We start from the raw sequence: 25,058 nt of genomic DNA on the forward strand, positions 1-25,058 counted from the left end.
ACCCCCCACCCCCTCACGTTCTGCGAGACAAATCTAAGAGTGTAGTTTGTGTTGGCCATATTTAGCTATATCCAAACGAGTGGGCAGAGCGCTGTAGTACTGCAAGTTGAGATGGAAGAGTGCATCGAAGCCAGCTGCAGAGAGTGGGGGTGTGGGTGGTAAAAGGAAACAAATAAATCTATAAAGATGGCATCTATAAAGAAATCTTTGCTACTTATAATAATGCTGTAAGATCTGCAAGGAGGACCCATTTTTCTCAAATTATCGCAGAAAGTGGTGGAAATAGTAAGCTTTTGTTCTCCACCATTGACAGATCACTAAACTCTGCCTCAACCCCTGATTTTTCAAGCCAAGCTTCTACTGAAAAATGTGAGCTGTTTGCTGATTATCTTAAAGTTAAGGTTGAGAGCTGGTATCCCTTTAGATTCTACTGTCCTCTACTGCCGACCTAGTAAGGCGCAGGCAAAAATGAGCAGTTTCATAAGTATTTCTATCTCAGAACTTTGTGGCTGAGAGCAATTCCATTACAGGTCATTACAGGTTATTTCAACGTTGTTCCTACAATGTTTTAAAGAATGTTTTTAACAGTTTATCCAGTTTTGTTCTTTCAATTGTAAACATCTCTCTTGAGACTGGAATTTTCCCAGATACTTAAAACCGCTGTCGTAAAGCCTCTGTTAAAGAAACCAAATTTAGACAGTGGGCTACTGAGTAATTACAGACCCATATCAAATCTACCCTTTATCAGTAAGGTACTGGTGAAAGTGGAGAAAGCCCAGGCATCTTCCATATAGGGAATAGCACCCTGGAGACACCCATGGTCAGCCACGACTGAAGGGGGCCTAAGAACGGGAGAAAGTGGTATTCAACCAAATACAACACTTTCTGAATCAAAATGACATTTTAGAGAGATTTCAATCTCATTTCAGAGCAAATTACAGCACTGAGACTGCCCTGATAAAAAATAGTCAGTGACCTTAGAGTTAGCACTGACGAGGACAAAGTCTTAGTGCTGATCCTCCAATGCCCCTGTTCCACTTAGGAAACCTGAACGGAGACCTCTGGTGACCTTGCCCGCAACCCAAGGTTTCCATGAGGTCGCCGAAGGTTTTGGTCACTCTCCCTAATGGTCGAAAGTGGTTTCTGCTTGGTCGAGGCTTCTTCTAGGTTGCTTTGATTGTTTCAACATAATCAAAACCGGCCTCGATTAAAAATAGGTTGCCGTTTCGTCGAAGCCAGTGGAGTGGGGTCGCTATTTACTTACAGGCAGTTGAAGGCCATCTCCTTCGCTGACTGGCCATTTTGATTGGCTCATTGGTGTGTTTGTGTGTGTGTGTGTGTGTGTGTGTGTGTGTGCGGTCGGTAGATGCAGCTCACGCTTCGGTCGATCCAGCTCGAGCCTTCCCGGGCGAGTGACCAAAACCTCCGGCGACCTCATGGAAACCTTGGGTCGCGGGCAAGGTCACCAGAGGTTTCCGTTCAGGTTTCCTAAGTGGGACAGGGGCACCTCACAGAAGCCATAGATCACAGTAATTCTTATAGATCGCCTAGAAAACTGGGTCGACCTCTCAGATCAGGTACTAAGTTGGTTCCAATCGTATATAAGTGGAAGGGAAGTATTTTGTTAGCCTTGGGGACTATGTGTCACAGCTGCATGATATATCCTTTGGTGTAGCACAAGGTACTTGCCTTGGCCCGTTACTCTTTTCCTTGTATATGCTGCCTCTAGGAGGAGTTATCAGGCAGCATAATGTACATTTTCTAAGTTAAGCTGATGACACTCAGTTATACCTCTCTGTCGAACCCACTGATGCAAAAGCCTTAAGTTCTTTGACCTCCTGCCTACTTTCCTTTTTTTTTTTTTAAAATGGATGAATGCTGATTTTCTTAAACTCAACGTTGACAAGACAGAAATGTTATTACTTGGATCAAAACCCAAGAGAGATATTATTCGGTAAACTGGGAAATTTGACTGCCTATGTCAAATAAGAAGTCACAAGGCTGGGGGTAAAAATTGACAATGGTCTTAATTTTAAATCTCACATAAATAAGGTAACAAAGTGTGCTTTCCATCATCTCAGAAATATTGCTAAAGTACGTCAATAGTTCTTATGTCAATACGACTGTAAAAAAACTGATACACGCTTTCATTTCAAGCAAACTTAATTACTGGAATGCCTTATTTACTGGTCTGCCTTCAAAATCCACCAACAAGTTACAGCTCATTCAAAATGCTGCAGCCCGGCTCTTAACAAATAACAAGAAAATGGAACACATCACCCCAGTATTATATTCCCTTCATTGGCTCCCTGTGAGATCCAGGGTAGACTATAAAGTCCTCCTCCTTGTCTATAAAGCCCTAAATGGCTTAGGAGCAACATATTTTACAGAGTCCCTCCTTCCCTATGCCCCTACCCGAGCGCTCGGGTCTTCTGATGCTGGCCTGTTAGCCGCTCAATGCCGCAGCAACAAAAAAATTGGTGAAGCAGCCTTTTTCAATTACCCCCCAAGCTGTGGAATACCCTACCCAGGATATTTTTAAACGGCAGCTAGGACTTTAATCAAGCTTTTAACTGGTTTTACTTTTTTTGTCCTTATACAATCTCAATTTTACATTTTACATTTTAATATAAATCTGTGCTTTCATGCCTACGTTCTTACTGTTTTAAATTGTATTTTTGTTTAGACCTGTGTCTATGCACTTTGGGTTGCATTCAATTGTATGAAAAGTGCTATACAAATAAAGTTATTATTAAAAGTTTCCAAAGGTGATGGAAAGACTGGAGGAAAGATTAGGTGCCAAGAGCTCTCTTATACCTGCATGCACCTGAGCAATTACAAACGCCTGTGATGCCATGTGTCCCAAACATTATGGTGCCCTGAAATGGGGGGGACTATGTGTAAACACTGCTGTAATTTATTTTTTGTTGTTGTTTATTTTATTAGAAGTTAATACAGTACACACAGTACAGTGGAACCTAATTTTAGGTGCCAACTATGTCATACCGTAATCCATTCTATGTACAACCTCTAGTTTTATGTTTTGAGAAGGAAGTAAGCAAGACAAGAAAAAGAAAACAATAAAAAGGGGAAAAAGAGGAAAATAGATGGTAGAGATTAGAAAATCGTGATGTGTGTATATAAAAAAATAATAAAAAGTAGAAATAGGAGAGAAGGCCCCTTAAAAAAGAAATTTTCAAATCTTTATTCGGAGATGTAGATCTATCCACAGCATGAACTGAAATCAGCAATCTTTACGGTACCGCTGCATCACATGATTCCAAAAAGTTGATGAAAGGAGACCAACTCCTTAAGAATTGGTCATATTTATCTATTAGTCGGTCTCATTTCTTCAAGGCGTGCTATGTCCATCATATTCCTAATCCACATTTTAACAGTTGGTATGGTTGTATTTTTCCAAAATGTAAGTATCAATTTCTTTCCAATTATTAACCCATAATTAAAAAAAACGTTTTGGTCTTTATTTAAATTGATATCTTCTACTATTATTCCAAATATAATCCATTGCGTTTTAGGTTCTATTCTTGACTTGAAAAGCTTTGTAAATATATCAAATATATTGAATTGAATACCTTTATTGTCATTCAGACCTTACAGTCTGAATGAAATTTCGTGCCTGCAGTCATACATACAATCATACAATAATAAACAACAATAAACACAAATTAACCTCCACCACAGTGAGTCCTCCAAGCACCTCCTCACTGTGGTGGAGGCAAAAAATCTTAGGGCTGCAGTCTCTTCCCTCCTCTTCTCCCTCTGCGCTGAGGCGATTCCCCACCGGGCGATGGTACAAACAGTCCCGCGACTCACCGAACCCTGAATCAATATTCATACCGTGAATCAATATTCAGTCTGTGAATGAACAATGAAGATGTGTAGGAAGGAACTGCAGGTGCTGGTTTAAATCGAAGACAGACACAATTGGCTGGAGTAACTCAGCGGGTCAGGCAGCATCTCTGGAGAGAAGGAATGGGTGACGCTTCGGGTCTTGACCCTTCTACAGACTGTTTAGGGATAAGGGAAACGAGAGATATAGACGATGATGTGGAGAGATAAAGAACAATGAATAAAATATATGGAAAAAAAGTACAGATGATAAAAGGAAACAAGCTATTGGTGGGAGGAGGGGGGAGGTGGTAGAGAGACAGGGGGGATGCCGGGGCTACCTGAAGATGGTTGGTCTTAAAACTGAAGGGATAAAACATCGTCTTGAGACTTGGCCCTAACATGGACCAAAGAACTGAATTCAAGTCTTGAGGCGATACATGCTGGGATGCATCACCTGACAGTCCTGACTGAAGACGATTGCAACAACTCTAATATATTGCTCCAACTCTGCTGTAATTTCTACATGGTGAAACCAAAATGTATAAAACAGCCTTTAATAAAATTTGACAATGTGCATTTTAACCAGGTGTGATTCTTTCTATTACAAATCTCAAATTGTGGAGTACATAGGTGAAAAAATAAATGATGGGTCTTTGTCCCAAACATTATGGATGGCATTGTAGATCACAAAATAAATGAATAAAACTTATGTCACCATTCCTTAAAAATTAGTCTAGGTTTATCCAAATACACCTATTAAACTTTGCAGTAATGTTTTAGTAATCTGCAAATAAATTGCCACAAATAACATATTTCACTTGGGTGTTATCTTGGTTCTGCAGACTATTTACCATTTGCACAGGAGGTGTTTACCAATTGATTGCGAGCCAACTGCCAAATGTATCTTCAGTATTGAATCTTCAGTATACTCAGAGTTCCATAAAAAGACTTGTAATTCATGAATAAACTGTTACAGTTGTCAGTACAGCATACACTCTTACTATATCCCCTTGACCGGTGACTCCACTGGTTAGTGGTGCGTGTCTGCAGTGGTGTGTCTCTGTACTAGCAGTGGCTGTCAATCTACGTCAGCAAACAAAGTTGTGATACATTTACATCTAGTTCTGGACCTGCAGGCAAGTAGTTTCATCCAGATAACAATATACACCTATTTTCAGTAGCGTAGAAGGACCAAAACGAAGTACTGAGACTATCTTAGTACACTTTCATTCCTCTCAGTTTGGGGATTTTCAGAGCAAACCATGAAAATGTCTGTGTGTTATGCAAAACTTGCCTTGGAATACTGTTGCACATAAATTGCTTATTGAACAATAATCCCAAAACTCAAGACATTTGGAATGCAGTGGTAGAATCTAGTGGCAGATTTAATAACCATTGTGCTAATACGCCTTTCACATGGTGAAATAGCTTCCATTTAAGATGGTTTCTGATTTCTATTAAGCCAGATTTGGTCCGAGCATATTGAGCATTGATGTGCCAATTTTGTTGCAATCTACCAGTGTAAGATTTATTAATACCCAAATTTACATTTCTCAACTTCGTTTTATTTGGATTCTGGCTATAATATCAAATCGTTGTGTAACAAGTTCAGTTAATTTTTTTTAAATGAAGATTCTCGATGTTGTTGATAGGGGATTCTGTGATGAAAAGATCATTGAATATCAAAGGGAGGGGTTCATTATCATTTGTGTGGTATGTATGTTAATCATTACCTACTACCCTATGTCTAAGAGGGTCAATTGTCCTAGAGTTGTTGAAGTTTATTACTCGGACCAAAATAAAATTGCACTTCTCGAGTCTTATTGTTTATTAAAGCTTCTTATAGACAATAGGTGCATGAGTAGGCCATTCAGCCCTTCAAGCCAGCACCGCTATTCAATATGATCATAGTTGATCATCCGCAATCAGTACCCCGTTCCTGCCTTCTCCCCTTCTTGACAGCATACGCAGTCAGATGCTACCATGATATCAGTGGCAGTCATTCCAATATTTCTCTGGAATTCACCTCTTGTCCTAGATTGGTTTAGTGAGATCTGGAGACAAGATTTGGCAGAATGACAACAGTACAAATGGGCAGGTTCTAAGTATTGTTGACAACGCATTCCATCACTTTGATAATTAAGAGTTGTCTGGATGATAAGTAGCCAGATTGGATTTGAACAGCATATTATGGACATTAAATAGCCAGGAAATGTGTTTATATATGTTGTGCATGTACATGGGCAGTTCTGGTTAATTTATAAAGCACATGTTCAGTAGTAATGACTGAATATTATTGGCTCACGTGGTCTTTACAGCATACTAACTTGAATGCCAGGCTGAATATGGAAACCACATTAAAGAGCCATATGAATGTTTAGGGCAGTACAGTAGTAAATTGATCACCATTACTCAAGATAGCTTTGCATTCCAGATATAAATTCTGTAGCTCCAGTGAATAAAGCCAAAACATTTGAAATACATTGAATATAATGTTGCAAATGTCTGTATATTGTAGTGTGTTCCATTTGATGGTGTGATTTGTACATATAATTTACTTATGTTAGCTGACTTCTTGAGGCCACGTTTCCTGTAGAGGTCAATGCCTGTGATGGGCAATGTCCACCACTTACTGCAAGGAGCAATTGATGTACCATCTCCTTGGTACTGATGTACCAAGTCTCCTTCGCTGCTTGAATGTTTGAATTATCAATAATAGGTTGTGATACAACCAGTCAGTATGCTCTTTACTGTACACCTGTAGGAGTTCAATATATGCCAAAACTCCTCAAACATCTGAAGAATTAGAGGCTTTCTTTGTAATTGCATCAATATGCTGGGCCCAGGACAGATCATTAGAGATATGTACATGCAGAAACTTCAAGCTGTTGACCTTCTCCACCACACAGTTGTGCCAGCTTTTCCTTCCTAAAGTCAATAATCTGCTCCTTGGTCTTACTATTGTTGAGAGCCACCCCTCCATTAGGCCACCCAAGTAGTCCTACTAGTTTCAGAGTCGTCATGCTTAGTTTCACTCTTTCACTTGTTATCACCTTCTCCACAGCCAACAAAGGACCATTGTGGGCTCTGCCTTTCCTTGATCATTGGTGCTGGCTTTGATTTGGGATTTTGCATATCTTTCATTCATTTGTCCATTGTACCTCTTCATATCTGTTGGTTTTTCCTCTCCCCCGACACTCAGTCTGAAGAAGGGTCTCTAACTGAAACATCTTGACCCTAATCGTCACGTATTCCTTTTCTCTGGAGATGCTGGCTGACCCGCTGAGTTACTCCAGCATTTTGTGTCTGTCTTGAGAGCCAGATTGTTGTACTGACACCATTCAACCAGATTATTGATCTCCCTCCTGTACTCTGACACTTTGTTACATTATTTGTCTAGCAACAGTGATATCGGTGAATTAAAAAATGGTATTGGAGCTATGCCTGGCGACATTGCCATGGGTATAGAGAGAATAGAACAGGGAACTGAAGATTAATAATGTGCAGCATAGGCAGTTTCTGCAGCTTATGTGATGTTTGCATTTGTTTCTAGATTCCATGTTCATTGGAGCATGATTAGATTGGATTAGATCAGTTTATTGTCATATTCACCAGGGTGCAATGACATTCCTTGTTCACATGAAGCTCACAGAGTAGACATAAAGTAATGATAAAACAAATACAGCAACAAATACAAAACAGCAGAATGGTGCAAAATTGTAGTGTGAAAGTAGTACAATAACAGAATAACTAAATGGGATAGAGCTGAGAATAAGAGAATGTGGCCAGCCCTCTGGGAACAGGGTATCGAAGAGGTGATCTGTTCAGGAATCAGATAACAATGGGCTGGAAGCTGTTCTTAAATCTGAACTTCCAAGCTTTCACCACCTCTTATCTTCTCCAAGAAGGAAGTAGAGAGAAAACGGAATATCCAGGATGACAGGGAAACTTGTCAATACTTCCAGGCTACCTCAATTCAATGCACCAGGAAGATGGATTGGATGGAACAAAGTTGCAACCCTGTGGTGGACTAGAATGTGTTCACCACTCTTTCCAGGTTCAGCTGGGGTCAAGAGAAAAATAGTTGCCCTACCATGTTGAAATGGATTCCATCAGTAACCTTGGAGAAGTTTGTGTGGATATTCTGATGGATATACCAAATCCCCTCAGAAGCCGAAGATAGTAAATATGCTGGTACATAAAAAAGCTGGAGAAACTCAGCGGGTGCAGCAGCATCTATGGAGCGAAGGAAATAGGCAACGTTTCGGGCCGAAACCCTTCTTCAGACCAACGTTTCGGTCCGAAACGTTGCCTATTTCCTTCGCTCCATAGATGCTGCTGCACCCGCTGAGTTTCTTCAGCTTTTTTGTGTTCCTTCGATTCTCCAGCATCTGCAGTTCCTTCTTAAACATAGTAAATATGCTGATGCACTTTCTTGATGAGCGTGAAGGAATCGGGCAGCTGAAATTACTGGAGATACGGAAAACTTAGAAACCTGAAGCTGTTGATTACCTCTACAGCAGATCCGTTGATGAAGACAGGATTGTGTTCACAATCACAATCACAATAATACTTTATTAGCCAAGTCTGTTTTGCATCATACGAGGAATTTAATTTGAATAAAAAGCAACGGAACACACAAAACCATAAATCTCCGAGTTCGAATCAGGGCAAACTTTGGAATACTCTTTGAATTAACTCGTACAGTGGGACAGGGCTTTAAGGCTTAGTTGTTTGGTAAAGTATCAGGTAACCACAAAATATTGTTGCGGCAACACATTCATGAAGTGAGCCGCAATTAGATTGCTACAGTTTCGGATCTTTCTGAGGCTTTTGTAGAAAATAGTCATGTCCTTCCCGACAATTTTTCAAATGGTTGATGATGGAACAGGTTTTCTGAGGTTTAAACCAAGACTTCCATACTGTGGGTTTTTCCTGGAGCAGGTTGCAACTTCAACTGTGATATTGAGGTAGTCCTGTGCTGGAAATGAATGATCACTCTGCAAAAAGGAGTATACATTTGGAGCAGCATTTGTGGAAGATCAGAAGTTGTTTAGGCATCTAGGCTGATTTCAGTTATCAGAATTGGCATGCTTATTGTTCTTTGAGTATTAACCTTATTTGCATAACAACTCTTAAACCAGGACGAATGGAAGTGCTTCAGTATTGGGAATGTCAAAGCCGACAAAATTGTATGTAATATTCAAACATTGCTACTTTGTGTCTGCCAATTTTCGAACGAGGAGCAACTGTGGGGTTGAGTAATAACGGAAAATATCAGGATGGTCGGCCGGTTATGCAGCAGCATTGGAGAGGGATTCACGTTTAATTTAATTTAAATACGGAAACAGACCCTTCAGCCCTCCGAGTCTGTGTCGACCCACAATACCCACACATGAGCACTATCCAACACACGGGACAATTTACAATTTTTACCAAAGCCAATTAACCTACAAATCTATATATATTTGGAGCGTGGGAGGAATCTGGAGCACCCAGAGAAAACCCACACGGTCACAGGGAGAACGTACAAACTCCATACAGACAACATCCATGGTCAGGATCAAATCCAGTTCTCTGGCGCTGTAACACTACCGTGCAACTTGATCCCGACTGCTTCAATGTGACCTGCAAATGAGGGAGTTGTTGGGGATGTTTCTTTATTCTAGCAATATTGACAGAGATATAGAAGGAATGCACAATAAGCAACCAGAATTACTGGAGGGATGGAGGGAGTGGTTTATGAGGAATTATCACAGAAATTTGGTTGTGTTCCCAAAAGGGAAGTTGAGTTCATGAAAGCTCTATCGAGGATTGCTCAACAGTGGGGGAGGGTTTGGAACCATTCTCTCACACTAGCATGTTGTGTATGAATTTAGAGTTTCAAATTACTCATACACTGTTGCAACTTATAGAAAACGCCAACCTTCAAGTGGTAATCTTGTTAGAGCGTGTTAGTATGAGCATCGTCTATCCAACATTAAAAAGGTTCCAAAGAATTTCAACCTCATTGGCCAGCTGGGAGAACAGGAGAGCCCTTTTGTTTTTAAAATTGGAGAAACAAAATTGTAGTTACCAAGTGGTCAATCTTGTGAAAAGGCTCTCGTGGGAATGATGGCAGCAGCCAATATTGATTTATTCAAATGGAAATTAGATTACTTTTAGAAATAACATTTTTGAAATATGGGTTTTGAGACATAGAATTTAGTGTAGTAGGCTGGAGAGAAAGTGGTTCTGCAAACTTGCCATCATTTGGGTTTTCCTTAGGCCACTTCAGAGTCTGTTGAGGCTTAATTGAGAGATTGCCTGGCATGATTAGCCAACAATTACATTACTATTTTGTAATTGCATGAAGCAATGATAGGAGGCAAAGTTGATGAATGCTCAAAGTCCCCACTGGATTGTTGTAAAAAAAATCAGTTTGATTCACATACAGTGCCCTCCATAATGTTTTGGGACAAAGACCCATCATTTGCTTCTGTACTCCACAATTTGAGATTTGTAACAGAAAAAAAAATCACATGTGGTTAAAGTGCACATTGTCAGATTTTAATAAAGGTCATTTTTACACATTTTGGTTTCACCATGTAGAAATTACAACAGTGTTTATACATAGTCCCCCCATTTCAGGGCACCATAATGTTTGGGACACAGCAATGTCATGTAAATGAAAGTAGTCATGTTTCGTATTTTGTTGCATATTATTTGCATGCAATGACTGCTTGAAGTATGTGATTCATGGACATCACCAGTTGCTGGGTGTCTTCTCTGGAGATGCCCTGCCAGGCCTGGATTGCAGCCACCTTTAGCTTCTGTTTGCTTTGGGGGCTAGTCCCCTTCAGTTTTCTCTTCTGCATATAAAAGGCATGCTCAATTGGGTTCAGATCAGGTGATTGATTTGGCCACTGAAGAATTGACCAGTTTTTTAGCTTTCGTTTGGTGCTTTAGCAGTGTGTTTGGGATCATTGTCTTGCTGTAGAATGAACCGCCGGCCAATGCATTTTGAGGCATTTGTTTGAACTTGGAGCAGATCGGATGTGTCTATACACTTCAGAATTCATTATGTTATTACCATCAGCAGTTGTATCATCAATGACGATAAGTGAGCCAGTACCTTCAGCAGCCATACATGCCCATGTCATAATGCCCCCACCACCGTGTTTCACAGATGAGGTGGTATGCTTTGGACCTTGGGTAGTTCCTTCCCGCCTCCATACTTTGCTCTTGCCATCACTCTGATATAAGTTAATCTTCTGTCTCATCTGTCCACAAGACCTTTTTACAGAACTGTGGGGGACGGGACCATGTATAAACACAGCTGTAATTTCTACATGGTGAAACCAAAATGTAGAAGAATAGCCATAGAGTGGATCTGGAAAGGATGTTTCCATTGGTTGGAGAGTTTAGCACCAGAGGTCTCAGAATTAATGGGAGCTCTTTTAGAAAGGAGATGAGGAGGAACTTCTTTAGTCAGAGGGTAATTAATCTGTGGAACTCATTGCAACAGAGGGCTGTGGCGACCAAGTCAGTGGATATATTTAAGCCAGAGACAGACAAATTCTTGATTAGAACCGGTGTCGAGGGTTATGGGGAGAGGGCAGGAAAATGGGATAGGAGGCAATGATCAGCCACGATTGAATGGCAGAGTAGACTTGATGGGCTGAATGGCCTAATTCTATTCCTATAACGTGAACTTGTGATGTGGCAGGGATGCGATGGTTATGCTTCTAAATAATTTTAAATAGTTTTCTGTTTGCTAATGGAATTTACCCAGATTGTTGCAGGTTGTTCATATACATGTTTCATTGGTCCGTACCTATGTTATCAATTTGATTTAGTTGTGTTTGGTTGGACCAAACGTTGACTTGTTAAGTGGAGGTTTTCAGTAACAGAAATTCATTTTTGCTGAACACTTTTTTTGAAAATAAAAATAAAAAAACTAAATCAAGAGTGAAACTAGGAAATGTTTATGCAGGAGAGATTGCAGAGAAGATTTTTGAGGATGTTGTGAGGACTTGAGGGTCTGAGTTGTAGCGAGATGTTTGGCAGACTAGGATTTCATTCCTTGGAGCACAGGAGGCTGCAGAGAAATCTTGTAGAGGTGCGTAACATCATGCGGAGAATAGATTAGGTGAATGCACAGTCTTTTTACCCAGGGCAGAGGAATCCAAAACTTGACGACATAGGTTTAAGGTGTGAGAGAAAAAAGGAACCCAAGGGGCATGTTTTTCACTCAGAAGATGGTGGGAGATGGAGCGAGCTGCAAGGTGAGGTAGTTGATGTAGGTTTTAAAAAACATTTAAAACAGCATTTAAAAGACACATGGACTGATACACGGATAGTAAAGGTTTAGAGGGATATGGGCCAGTCGCAGGCAAATGGGATTTGCTTTGAAGGGGCGCCTTGGTTGGCATGGATGAATTGGGCCTAAGGGTCTTTTTCCTGTGCTGTATGAAACTAATTAAAGACACAATCACCAAAAGGTTCGAAGATTTGGTGAAATGTGCTACCAAATGATGTCTACTCACTAGTTACCAACTCATTGACCATCAGTTGAATCAAGCCACCTCTTCCTCAGGCAATACTATTGCCTTGGGCTAAACATGGATGTAAAATTACATTTGCAGAAATGTGGTGAAAGTTACTGTAAGGGCCCAACAGCAAAATAACATTTAACCAAAAGCAGCATGGAGAAATGTTAGTCTAAGAATCTTGATGGTATAGGATGAGCTCTTCACTGCCTGGAGTCAAAATGAATATGAAGGAAAGTGGAGGTGTTTTTGCATGACAAAAAACCTCTGGATTTGCAGCTGGATTCCTCAACACAGCAAGCAAGGAAAGGTACATGGACCCTAGCAGTGTGCATAAATATCTTTATCTATTCGTAAGGTTAGAAGTGCTCACTGATGAGAAAGTGTTTGTTTCACTTTGAAACTGTTCATGACACAATTCATGGCTACATGCAGTGAAATCTAGACAGATGAGAGTTATTACTCCCTGCACACTAGGGGCAATCATATGGAGACCAATTAACTGACAAACTTGCACGTCTTTGGGATGTTGGAGGAAACCCATGTGGTCATGGAGAATGTGAAAAACCTCCATGCAGACAGTACCTGAGATCAAGATTGAGCCCTGTTCTCTGGCGTTGTGAGGCAGTAGCTCTATCAGCTGCGCCACTGTTTCCAATAAATAGCTTTCATAACTTCTGCAAATGATCAACAACACATTCCAAAAATTACTTTGCCATTGAATATTCTTAATTAAAGTAAGTTCAGTGGAAATGTTTTGTAATAAAATAATTGCTCTAGGCTTTGCAACTATAAATGAAACTGTGGAAGCATCTATAGCAGCGATCTTTTTTACTTGTTCTTACAGCAAAAAAAAAACTGTACTTTGTGAAGGCCTATGTGATGTTCTTTATTTGCAGAGTGATTTATATGTAATTGATAGCCAAGGCACGGTTTAAAGTTAGTATTGTGCAGAGACTGCACCGTTGTTTTAAATCTTCTACTGTCCAATATAATCTAATTTAAATGATATTTAGTTGGATGCTGTCAGTTACTCTTGAGATCAGCATATTTGGAAAAAATTGGAAAATCATTGAAACATAGACATAGAAACATAGAAAATAGGTGCAGGAGGAGGTCATTCGGCCCTTCGAGCCAGCACCGCCATTCATTGTGATCATGGCTGATCGTCCCCTATCAATAACCCTTGCCTGCCTTTTCCCCATATCCTTTGACTCCACTAGCCCCTAGAGCTCTATCTCAAGAGAGAGTTAGATAGAGCCCTACGGGCTACGAGAAACCAATTCTCAAATGTATATGTGATCGCTTTGGTTATAATAAATACTTGGGTACTGTTTAGTCTTGTCAACTACAGTATAATCTCAAGAAAGTATTCATCAGTTTAGTAACAATGTGCTTTGTGCAGGTACCTGGAGAGCTATGAAAAGTTGCATCATTTTGGAGAGGATGAAGAGGTACTTACACCAACTAATTCTCGACCACACGCTGCAATCTCTGGGGTTCATTTGTTTTATAATCGTCATCAGCACATTATCCCAGGTAAGTGCTAATGAGATAAAATCCAGAAGTAATTAAACTGACTAAAGGGCCTGTCCCACTTACGTGTCCTTGGCACGCAAATTACGTGACCTCGTGGTCGCGTTGAGGCGTACGGGCATCGTATGGCCGCGCGGGGCCGGTCCCACTTAGAAGCACGGAGGGGTATGTAGTTGTGCGCGGCAGCACGCGAGGCTCCGAAATTTTTGTAGTGAACAAAATCTTTGCGCGCCAACGGCCTGTCGCTGAACTGACGGCCAAAGTGGGGCAGGCCCAAGACCCTGGCGCGACGCAACGTCTCACCTTCGACAGCAGCAGAAGCAGGCAAACGATCGCCGTACTCTGCCTGGGGCTCATGGCCGTTGCGGTCCTAATCTGCCCCCACTTCTACTCCCAGAGCAGGGCCAAGAAAATTGAAGATTGACACAAAATGCAGGAGAGTAGCAAAGGGTGATGTTTCGGGTCAAGACCCTGCGTTTCAGACTGAAGAAGTCTCGACACGAAACATCACCCATTGCTTCTCTCCAGAGATGCTGCCCGTCCCGCTGAGTTACTCCAGCTTTGTGTCCATCTTCAAATGACGTCACGCGCTCCAGGCGGCTGTGCGTACGCATGTAATCGCGCCCGACCTTCGCAGGACCATCGCGGCTCAACGCGACCACGAGGTCGCGTAATTTGGGACAGGCCCTTGACTTATACTGGAGACTGATTTAGAACTCTTAACACTGAAAGAACAAGTTCTCAGTTGCTATTTTTTTTAAAGATGATTTCTCTTAACCCTCCACTTTTGAGAGTGGAGTACTCATGGATGCTGGTGCTTTCAAGCCAGTTGTCCAACAACCCTAATCTATCTATTTAATTTACTTCCATGTGTGAAGGTGTTGGACCATAACTTTACTACAGAGCAGTTTTAAAGTAGCCTTTGACTGTGGTAGAATTACAGAATGATAGGGCACAAAAAACCATTCATTCAATTGTGCCTGACAGCTATTTGCAGTTCCATTTAGTAGGCACTTTAGATTAAACTCATTTGTGTGTTGAATCTGCACCATATTTTGAGGCAATGCATTTCAAAATCCCTTTTAACATTGCCCTTGGTTCTTGTAGCTCACACCTAAATAATGCCCTCTTGTTATGGGCTTTCGGCCAGTGGAAACATTTTCTATTTTTTACAAACATTTCAAGGTTTTGACCATACCTTAAATTAAAGGCGGTTCGTCTTCGTGCAGTGAAGGTTGACCTCTCTGGACTTTCCATGTAACTAACATTCTGCATCCCTGGTGTTGACATCAATCTCCTCTGCACCGTCTCTTTGCTCTTTACATTCATCTTAAAGCGTGGTATCCAGAATCCACCAGTAGCCTTTCATAGTCATGAGCATTTATATTGATGTTTAATTCCTCGTTTATTCATTTTTGTTGCTGCAAGCCATGGATTCCTGTGTGCATTTTTAGTGTTCCAACATGTCATAGCATTTTCAAGGATTTTTGTATGTATACTTCTATAGAGGCATTGTGGGTGTGGAAATATCTTTATGTTCCTGTGAGATCTTGAAAAAGCCGCTTAATTTATGTTGCCCATCTTCAATCTTTCTACCAAAATCCATTGCATCAACACTGCATTAATTTAACTTTTTCATTTTGCCTATATTCTTTGGAAGGTTGTAACTTTCCTCTACATTATTGGCTTGTCATGTCATTTACAAACTGAATTTATGTATATTGCTCTGCAGTTCACATCTATCTGCAGGATAGATGTGAACTGCAGAGCAATATACATAAATTGCAGGAGTGTAAATTTGGACACAACTAGGACAGTCAAACCATTCTTCTATTTGTGTAGAAAAACAACCTTACACTATTTTCTACCTCTTAACCAATTTTGTATCCCTATTATTTTCTGGTCCTGCCACCTGAACTGTTCAGCACTTCCGCTAACATAACACTTAACATTTTATGCACAGCTTTGGCAATTGAAAGGTATTGTAATCAAGGGGGGGGGGAAAGAAACTTAAAACTTTTCTTTCATTTTTCAGAAAGTGTACGTCGTGGTTATGGCCTATTTACAGAATTTACTACAATCAGTGACTATAATAAAGTGGTGCTCTCTTTACTTTCGGGACTTCCCAATGAAGTGGACTTTGCAATTAACGTTTGTACATTAATGTCACATGGAAACCAACAAATTCTGCAAATGGAAAAAGACCCAAAGGTTGTTACACTTCTTCTTGCACATGCTGGGATTTTTGACGATAGTAAGTAATATTTTTTAATCCATAATTGCAAACGTAAATTACAGCATTTAAATGGAAATAGCAATGTTCCTGAAGTAATTGCATATGAGGAGGGTTTATATGTTTCCATCAGAGCAGTAGTGAAGAGCGGGACAATTTGGATAATGAGCAGCAATGGGAATTTCGTAACAGGGAAATTATTGGTAAGGAGCAAATGAGCAGTAAATTAAAAGTTTCATTCCGAAATGGAGCAATTCCTCTCTAAAACTTCGAAACTACAAGGTGTTAGATAGCAAATTATTAAGTAACCTCACCAGAAGAAATAAAAATAGTAAAAGGCCTGTCCCACTTAGGCGATTTTTTTAGACGACTCGGCTGTCGCCAGGGTGTCACCTGTATGGTCGTGAGTAGTCTCCTCAGTCGCCCAAAGAATCGTAGTGTTTTTCTGTTTGCCGCTGGATTTTGAAATGTTCAAAAAAATTTCAGCGACAGTGGGCTTGACCCCAATGAGCATAGCGTGACTTCTCCTGATGTAGGTGCTGTCGTAGGTTGTCGCCAGGAAGACATAGGTTGTCGCCAGGAAGGCGTAGGTTGTCGCCAGGTGATGTAGGTTGTCGCCGGTGCTGACTGGTGAATTCCATTGGCAACTACCTACGTGAACCGACGACAGGTACCGGCGACTGCTTTGTCTTAAGTTGTCGCCGACAGGGTCGTAGCTTGTCACGGGTGGACGTAGGTTGTCGTAGATGTGGTCGTAGGTGGACGTCCTAATGGGTCACCGGTTATCGGTAGCTTCTCGTCGAGTAGGTAGTAGGTTGTTGTAGCTTGTAGATATTGTCGTAGGGGGTCCAGTCACCGGTTTTTCAGCGACCTGCTACGACTATGACAGTCGCCTTGTAATCGACATACTGTGTGGAGTGGTAGAAATAATAGAAAATGAAGGAAGCATATAGTTAAAAAATTGCTGTACTGAATGTTTAGTGGTTGGTTTTAAGCTTTAATCACTGAGGATTTAATACAGTAAGTGAAAATAAAAAGTTTAATGTTCACATTTTAACTGTATTTAATTATATTTAATTTTACTGCTAACTGATAATTAGTGACTTAATCACAGTGATTAGAACTATTAACATCAAGCTTAACCATTTATTTTATAAATGTAGGCCTCAAATATACACTAATTTTGTTCAAAAACTGAACTGCAGACTTGCACCTAGACAGATGAATGACTGAGTATAAAAGTCATTCAAATGAATGACTTGTTCATTGCAGTCGTTAGAGAGAAGTAGGAAGAAATGTTCACATTGGTGCACTCTGAGCCATGTTGGGGGGGGGGAAAGTCCTAATAGAAAATGTGCAAAAGAACTATAAATAACATGGGAAAAGAACACCTTTGACATTATAAAAGTTTTACTTTCTCATTTCTAATGTGGAAGGAATTGAAAGAAATGGCCAGTGATGCATGGTCACAGAGCTTCATGTTAAATGTTTTTTTTTAAATAAAAGGGAGAACTAAATAATACAAATAGTTTTTTTTTAAATCTTTGTTGCACCTATGTATATGGTACAACGGTTTCCCACTCGATGCTGCCTTGAAGACAGTTGATTCATCATTGCACTCAAAGCCTTCCAATCTCAATGTTCCGAGCTGCTAAAGCCAGGCACCTGTTGTGAAGTGTTACTGTCTCCATTGTTGCACACGGCTGTGTTTGAAACTTCTCCTATGGACACCGGCCCTATCACATTGTAGCCATTGCCTTGAACAGTGCCTCAACAGGTTTGATTATGTTCCAACCAGGTGATGAGAGAGTAAACAACAAAAATCTCATACATTCTAGATCATGTTTCAGCTGCATCTGTATTTGATCGTATATATAGGGGTAACCACCCTGCAGTTGTGAATTAAGTTGATTGAACATACTGAGAACACTCTCCATGTTAAGGGACACAGTGGCCATTCAAAATGGGAAATATTTAAGGGAAATCTAGCAGCCCAAAACTGAGCATCTGCTGCATACCATGGGCCTTCAGCAGCAAATCTATGTTCATCCACAATCTCAAATTTTGTGGCATAGCATGTCCCTCACTGTCATACGCCTCAACCCTGTGATATTTCAGTTATTTATTTTCAATTACTTTGCAAAAATTTCTAAACACCTGTTTTCACTTTTATTATGGGGTATTGTGTGTAGATTGATGATTTAAAAAAAATAATTTAATCAATTTTAGAATAAGGCTGTAACGTAACAAAATGTGGAAAAAGTGAAGGGGTCTGAATACTTTCTGAATGCACTGTACATGAAGGATGTCATAAGCTGGATAGGGTGTGTAAAAGGTTCACAAAGATGTTACTGGGACTGGACAGTTTGAGTTATGAGACTGGATGGGCTGGGATTCTGCCATGGATGAAAAGGAGGTTGATGGGTGACCTTAGAGGTACATAAAATCATGAGGGCCATGGATGACCAGTCGCTGCAGTTGGACATGCATATATGGTGCATTATTCATGGCAATGATGAATGCTTAAGGTGAATAGGATGCCAATGAGGCAGATAACCTTATCCTGCCAATGCACTTGATATTTTTCCAGGTAAATTAATATGCTTGCATTCTTGTGCTCTCTAACTCTCTGCTCGATATAATAGATATCTATTTGTTAATGATATATTTGCAGTTGCATATGTGTAATTTGCAATTTGTTTCAAGTGCCTTGTTCTCATTATGCTTCATGTATATTCTCTTTGTTTTAGGTCCAGGAACCTATTTAAATGTATATGAATCAGAATGGAAAATAAAATCTGGAAGAGACTTCATAAAGGTGACTGTTTCTGGCAGATTGTCTGTTACATGCCTATTTTGTAGTTAATTGGAGTGCAGGTATCTAGAATGTCTACTTAAATGTGTTTATCCTACACCATGGATCAAAGTGTATTTATTTTGAAAGTAATTTTGACTTTAAATGTATGGCTTTAAATAAAAGTATGGCATATGGTGGTGAATGAGGTAGTCAAACTGAAATATTTGCCTGACCAGTTTACATACCCAGACGTGTTCATATGAGCTCATGTGAACTTCTCTTTTGGAATCCACTTTCATTTGAGCAATCTCATTTTTACCCTAAAACAAAATAAGCTAAATTGCAAAGCAGGATTGTGTTGAACTATCAGCTTAAAGAGAATGTAATGCACTACCTGCCTTGCCATATACATTGATTTTAATTGCTTAGCCCCTGTTTGGGTTTCCAGAATGTAAAATCCCATTTCAAGATGAACCTTTTTCCTGCAGGAATTTGTCCAATAAATGTGTCCAGTTTGTTCAGCCCATGCTCATTTCTCCCATGTCCACAGTTAAAAGCTGTGGCAACTTGCTTCCCAAATTCAGCTTCTAATTGACAAGACCATCTATCGTCTTGAACCTTTCTGCCAAAAATGGTCGCTCCAGCTTCCAGAAATATATTGATCAACATTTATGTATTTCCCCCAAGACATTCCTGCCATCAAAACAGTCAAAGACTTTGAATATCTTCAATTGAGATTTTTGGCAGCACAGTGGCGCATCGGTAGAGTTGCTGCCTTACAGCACCAGAGATCTGGATTCGATCGTGATTATGAATGCTGTCTGTATGCAGTTCATACTCTTTCCCTGTGACCGTGTGGTTTTCCTCCGGATGCTCCAGTTTTCTCCCACATTCCAGACGTGCAGATTTGTAAGTTAATTGACCCTAGCGTGTGGGATAGTGCCAGTGTGCAGGCGTTCGCTGGCCTGCGCGGATTTGGTTGGCCTAGCGTGGATTTGGTTGGCCTAGGATTTCGTTGGCCGAAGGACCTGTTTCCAGGCCTTAGCTCTAAAGTCAGGGATGGACGCAGGGATGGACGCAGGGACGGACACAGGGACGGACACGGAGGGAGAGAGAGAGACGGAGAGAGAGATGGAGACACACACTTCAATTCACTTAAGAAGGCAAATTATCTGAAAGTTAACCTGACCAATTCCACTCCATGTTGATTTGTGAGGAGGTGTCAAATTGGTGTAGGTTTTTGAAGAAGGTTGGAGTGATTGCCTCTAGACTTTTGTGGGGAGTTCAGCATTAGAAATCGGTGGAAATAACAGCAGTCAAGCCGCCTCAAGATGCTTTGATCTTTCATGTTCACATGGGTGGACTTGCAAGTAATTTGGATTATTAGTCTGCTGCTTTTTAATAAAAATAGTGTGTCACAATGTTAAATGATGTTGAAATGGAGTAAGAACCATGTACAGTATAAAGTCAACAGTGCCCCCTTTTTTATATTTTCAACAGGTTTATATTAAAAAGTTCATCGTGTTCCCCAAATCTAATATTATATACAGTTTAAATAACCTCAGTGTTCATGGTACACAGGATTGGCCAGTTTACTGCAGGTCGGTTCTTAGTCTGCGTTTCACTTGGAGTCCAGCGGAACTTTTTATTAGTTAAATTGGACTGCAGTAGTGATTAACTATACTCTCAATTTTGCATTAAGTTCTGAATGCACACAAATATATGTAACAAAACTTTGAACGATGGTTAAAGTCAAGTTACCGAGCAACGGTTTTGTTTGTTGCATTTATTAAACTTTATCAGCAGTAAGGTTCCGTACAAGCAATCCTTCTGTGCGTTCTGTGTGCTGAGTTGTCATGAGGGATTAATGCTAAATCCCACTATATTCAAGATTAATTTTCGGTATCATTTTGAATGCCATTAGAATGGAAGCTGCACGTCCAGGCATTAAGGCAAGGTGGGAGAATAACTTCCATGCTGATGCTGTGGGCACGGTCAAGGTCGTTTTAACACATGGTCACTGGGCAGTTGCCCGTGGCCTCACGATCATAGGGGCCCCATGTATGTTGTGACTTGCTGAGAATAAATAAATACTGGATGGCAAGCACGGATTCATCAACTGAATGAGTTTGCCATCTATGTCCCTTGAGCTGGACGCAGCCTGAACTTGGTGGGTGTAAAAGCGGAAGGGTGTTATCTATAGACTGTAAAATTCTTTGACTTTGTTCAGTGTCTGTATTCCTTTTTCTCTGCTTCTACACATCGATGGAATGTTCTGGCATCATCTTTAGGAAAAAATGTTGTGGTCAAGCGTCTGTCTGACGTGAGATGGTCGTCACATTTTGATGCTGTTCATGCTCTGTATGGGGGTTTGGAGAAAATTAAACATGCACTGGATTCTGGATCAGCTGACTCTGAGCAGGAAGTGAACACCAGGCGAGAGGCAGAAGGATTGTGCGAGAAAATGGAGAACCTGGAAACTATCTTTCTCACACTTCTTTGGAATTGTGAGAAAGATCTTGAAAGAGTGAATAAAACAAGTAAGGTCCTGCAGTCAGTGGATATGAACATACCTGTTGCCATGAATCTTCTTGAGTCTCTGAAAACCTATCTTCAGGAAATGAGAGACAAATTTAGTGAATACGAATTGAAAGCCAGGAGGTGACCAGATTCAGATTACAGCGATGTGAAAAAACGGCAACGAAAGCGAAGTGTGCGTCTTACTAGATATGACAGATCAGAAGAAGAGGATCAAAATAATTTCGGAAACTTGAAATCTGTGTTTCCCAATGTTGAAATTGCACTCAAGAGTGTTCATGTGCATGATGGTGACTACAACTGTGCAGGAGAACATTCATTTTCAAGACTGAAACTTATTTTAAAAAATCAGCTTTGGAGCACAATGGTGTAGCGTTTGAACTAGCTTTAATTTTATCGACCATTTAAATTTTTATTCCTATAAGTGGTTGTGTAGGTAGGGGCCCCAGTGCACTGCTTTGCCCGGGGGCCTATAATGCTGTTAAGACGGCCCTGGGCATGGTCTCTTATGTTTCAGGCTCAGTAGAGGAAATTTGAATGCATTTTAATGTGCTGCATTTAAACCGAACACAGTATACCCAAATTGAAAAGTACACCATCTGCAGCATTACCTTGCTCAGTTTAACAGGAATCAAGTTATTTTTTAACTTTTTTGGCAATGGATAGCTTTTTATTTTGTCTTCCTGCTACCCACAAATTATCGGAAGTTGAGAAAAGGAAAAACAAGACAAAATTGTATGATATATCTAGTGGCATAGATACAGACTTCAATTTTCTCCTTTCCTCACCTTAACTTGAAAATGAGAATTGCAAGTTGACAGCATTTTGAATGAAAATATTGTAATTACCTTTGTCTAATTAGATTTATAATTGGAATGTTTTCTGCATGTGTTAGCTAATAATTAAGCCAAAGGCTCAGAGCGACTGGAATTCACCTTAACCTGTTAGCAGACAGAGTTAACAATTGACGTACAGTATTAAGCAACGTTAGTTAATAAATGTGCAGCTCGGCATAAATGTACCATCAATTATGCCTTAAATAGTGCTGAAGAATTGAGGATCCCGTAACCTGTTTATCAAATAACGCAGACGCCATTTTCTTGATCTCAAAGAAACATTTATTTTTGATGGCAACAATTGAATAGTGCCAAAGTGCACATGCATTATGTATGACTGTATATCTATTAACATGAATGTTATCAAGTGAGTGTAAACAGCAACTGTTTCTCTGCAAGAATCTTCTCCAGTGACACTAGCAGATCCTTGCAGGGTAACGGGAGAAAAACTGTTTGCCCTGCACAGGTGATGTTATTTCTGACACTCTGGTCGGTGTCATATGTTTAGAAAATCACAAGCTACCCTTGCGGCACATCATGGCATGGCAAGAAAAGGTCCGTATTTGCCATCCTTGCTGTTGTGGTGTTGTACCTAAGCTGCTTTCAGACCATCTAAAGCAGAGACTGTTCCCTCCGCAACTCACTGGTTAACTCATCCCTTCCCACCCAAATCACCCCCTCCCCAGGTACCTTCTCCTGCAACTGCAGATGATGCAGCACCTGTCACTATACCTCCTCCTTCCACTCTGTCCAGGAACCCCGGCAGTCCATTCAGGTTAGGCAGAGGTTCACTTGCACCTCCTCCAACCTCATCTACTGTATCCGCTGTTCAAGATGTGGACTCTTCTACATCGGCGAGATCAAGCGCCGGCTCGGCAATCGTTTCGCTGAACACTTCCGCTCAGTCCGTCTTAACCTACTTGATCTCCCGGTGGCTCAGCACTTCATACCACTGGGGTTTACACCCCAGTGGTATGAACATTGACTTCTCTAACTTCAGATAGCCCTTGCTTTCCCTCTCCATCCCCTCCCCCTTCCCAGTTCACCCACTAGTCTTACTGTCTCTGATGACATTCTATCTTTGTCCCGCCCCCTTCCCTGACATCAGTCTGAAGAAGGGTCTCGACCGAAACGTCCCCCATTCCTTCTCTTCAGAGATGCTGCCTCACCCGCTGAGTTAGTCCAGCATTTGTATCTACCCAGGAGATTAACATTTCGGTTCAAAGACCCTTCGGATCTGGGAAAGGAAAAGCTAGTTATAAGTTGTAGAGAAAATGGAGAATGAGATGGAAAGGAGAAAGGCAATGTCTGATGGGGTGAGGCTGGGTTACCGTGGGGTTATATAGGGGTTAATGGTGACAAAGTGACAATGCAGACACCCGAGTGTAAATTGTGCAGACTGGGCGATCGTTTCGAGGAACATCTTCGCTCAGCCCGTATGAACCAACCTGATCTCCCGGCTGCTGGACACTTTAATTCTCCTTCCCATTCCTACACAGACCTTTCTGTCCTTGGTCTCCTCCATTGTGAGGTTAAACGCAAATTGGAGGAACAGCATCTCATATTTTGCTTGGGCAACTTGCAGCCCAGTGGTATGAATATTGATTTCTCTCACTTCAGGTAGCCCCAGCATTCCCTCTCTCTCTGTCCCTCTCCCACTCAAGTCGCACTAACTTCTCATTTTCATCCTACAAACAGCTTACAATGGCTTGTTTCCTTTATCATTGTTACTTTTTTGCATATCTTTTATTCATTGTTCTTTGTCTCTCCACATCACCGTCCATATCTCTTGTTTCCCTTATCCCTAACCAGTCTGAAGAAGGGTCTCAACCTGAAACATCACCCATTCCTTCTCTCCAGAGATGCTGCCTGTCCCGCTGAGTTACTCCAGCTTTTTGTGCCCAATCTAAAACGAGCATTTGGCTTAGCATTGATTTGCAATTTGGTTAGGAGATATTAGGGTTTTATATCTGTTCAAAACAGTTTCGTTTAGAGATACAGCACGAAAACGGGCCTTTCGGCCTGCCAAGTCAGCGCCTACTAGCGATCCCCGTACAATAGCCCTATCCTACACATTAGGGACATTGTACCATTTTTACCAAAGCCAATTAACCTACAAACCTGCACATCTTTGGTGTGTGGAAGGAAATCGTAGCACCTAGGGAAAACCCACGCGGTCACGGGGAGAACATACAAACTCCCATAGTTCTGATCGAATCCGGGTCTCTGGCACTGTAAGGTAGCAAGTGGCTATCCAAAAAGGACTATTTCCCCAGAAACTATTAAATCATTTGTTTAAACAGACTTTATATATTACCCATGTCCATTAGTGGTGTGGGGTGGAGCACACATGCCAGCAATGTCTCTGTCCACCATCGAGAATATGTTCTGTAATTGGATCCTGGTTGAACCAGTTGAAGACACTTGTTTTCCATAAAATTGAAGATGTAGGTTAGGCTTCAACCAACAGTGTTGCCAACAGTCTTTAAAACCCCAGATGACTGCCCAGTTTTCAACAATCATACATCTTTGTTTCTACCATAAATGTATCAAAAAAATTGACTTGTTTCTTATTTCCTTTCAGTAATCAGATAAATCTGACTGCATCATCATGCCTTTACATCTTTCTTTCATCAGTTTTGAAAGATTTTTAAAAATATCTTTTTCATGAAGTTTTAAAAACTAACACTATTGCCATAAAAGTAGAAAAGTGACTTAATTGCTGTAGAAAATCT

General features: G+C 40.7%; 1 protein-coding gene across 1 annotated transcript in view; it reads left to right on the plus strand.

The window, feature by feature from the left end:
- LOC129708821 (AT-rich interactive domain-containing protein 2-like) overlaps positions 1–25,058 on the plus strand; it is a 159,474-nt gene that overhangs the window by 75,583 nt on the left and 58,833 nt on the right. The window contains exons 4-6 of the mRNA XM_055654824.1: positions 13,789–13,922; positions 15,955–16,173; positions 18,903–18,970. Of these exons, the coding sequence (XP_055510799.1) occupies positions 13,789–13,922; positions 15,955–16,173; positions 18,903–18,970 (421 nt within the window). The remainder of the gene's footprint in view (positions 1–13,788; positions 13,923–15,954; positions 16,174–18,902; positions 18,971–25,058) is intronic.

The sequence above is a fragment of the Leucoraja erinacea genome, chromosome 24, assembly GCF_028641065.1.
Source record: "Leucoraja erinacea ecotype New England chromosome 24, Leri_hhj_1, whole genome shotgun sequence".
Taxonomy (NCBI): Eukaryota; Metazoa; Chordata; class Chondrichthyes; order Rajiformes; family Rajidae; genus Leucoraja; species Leucoraja erinaceus.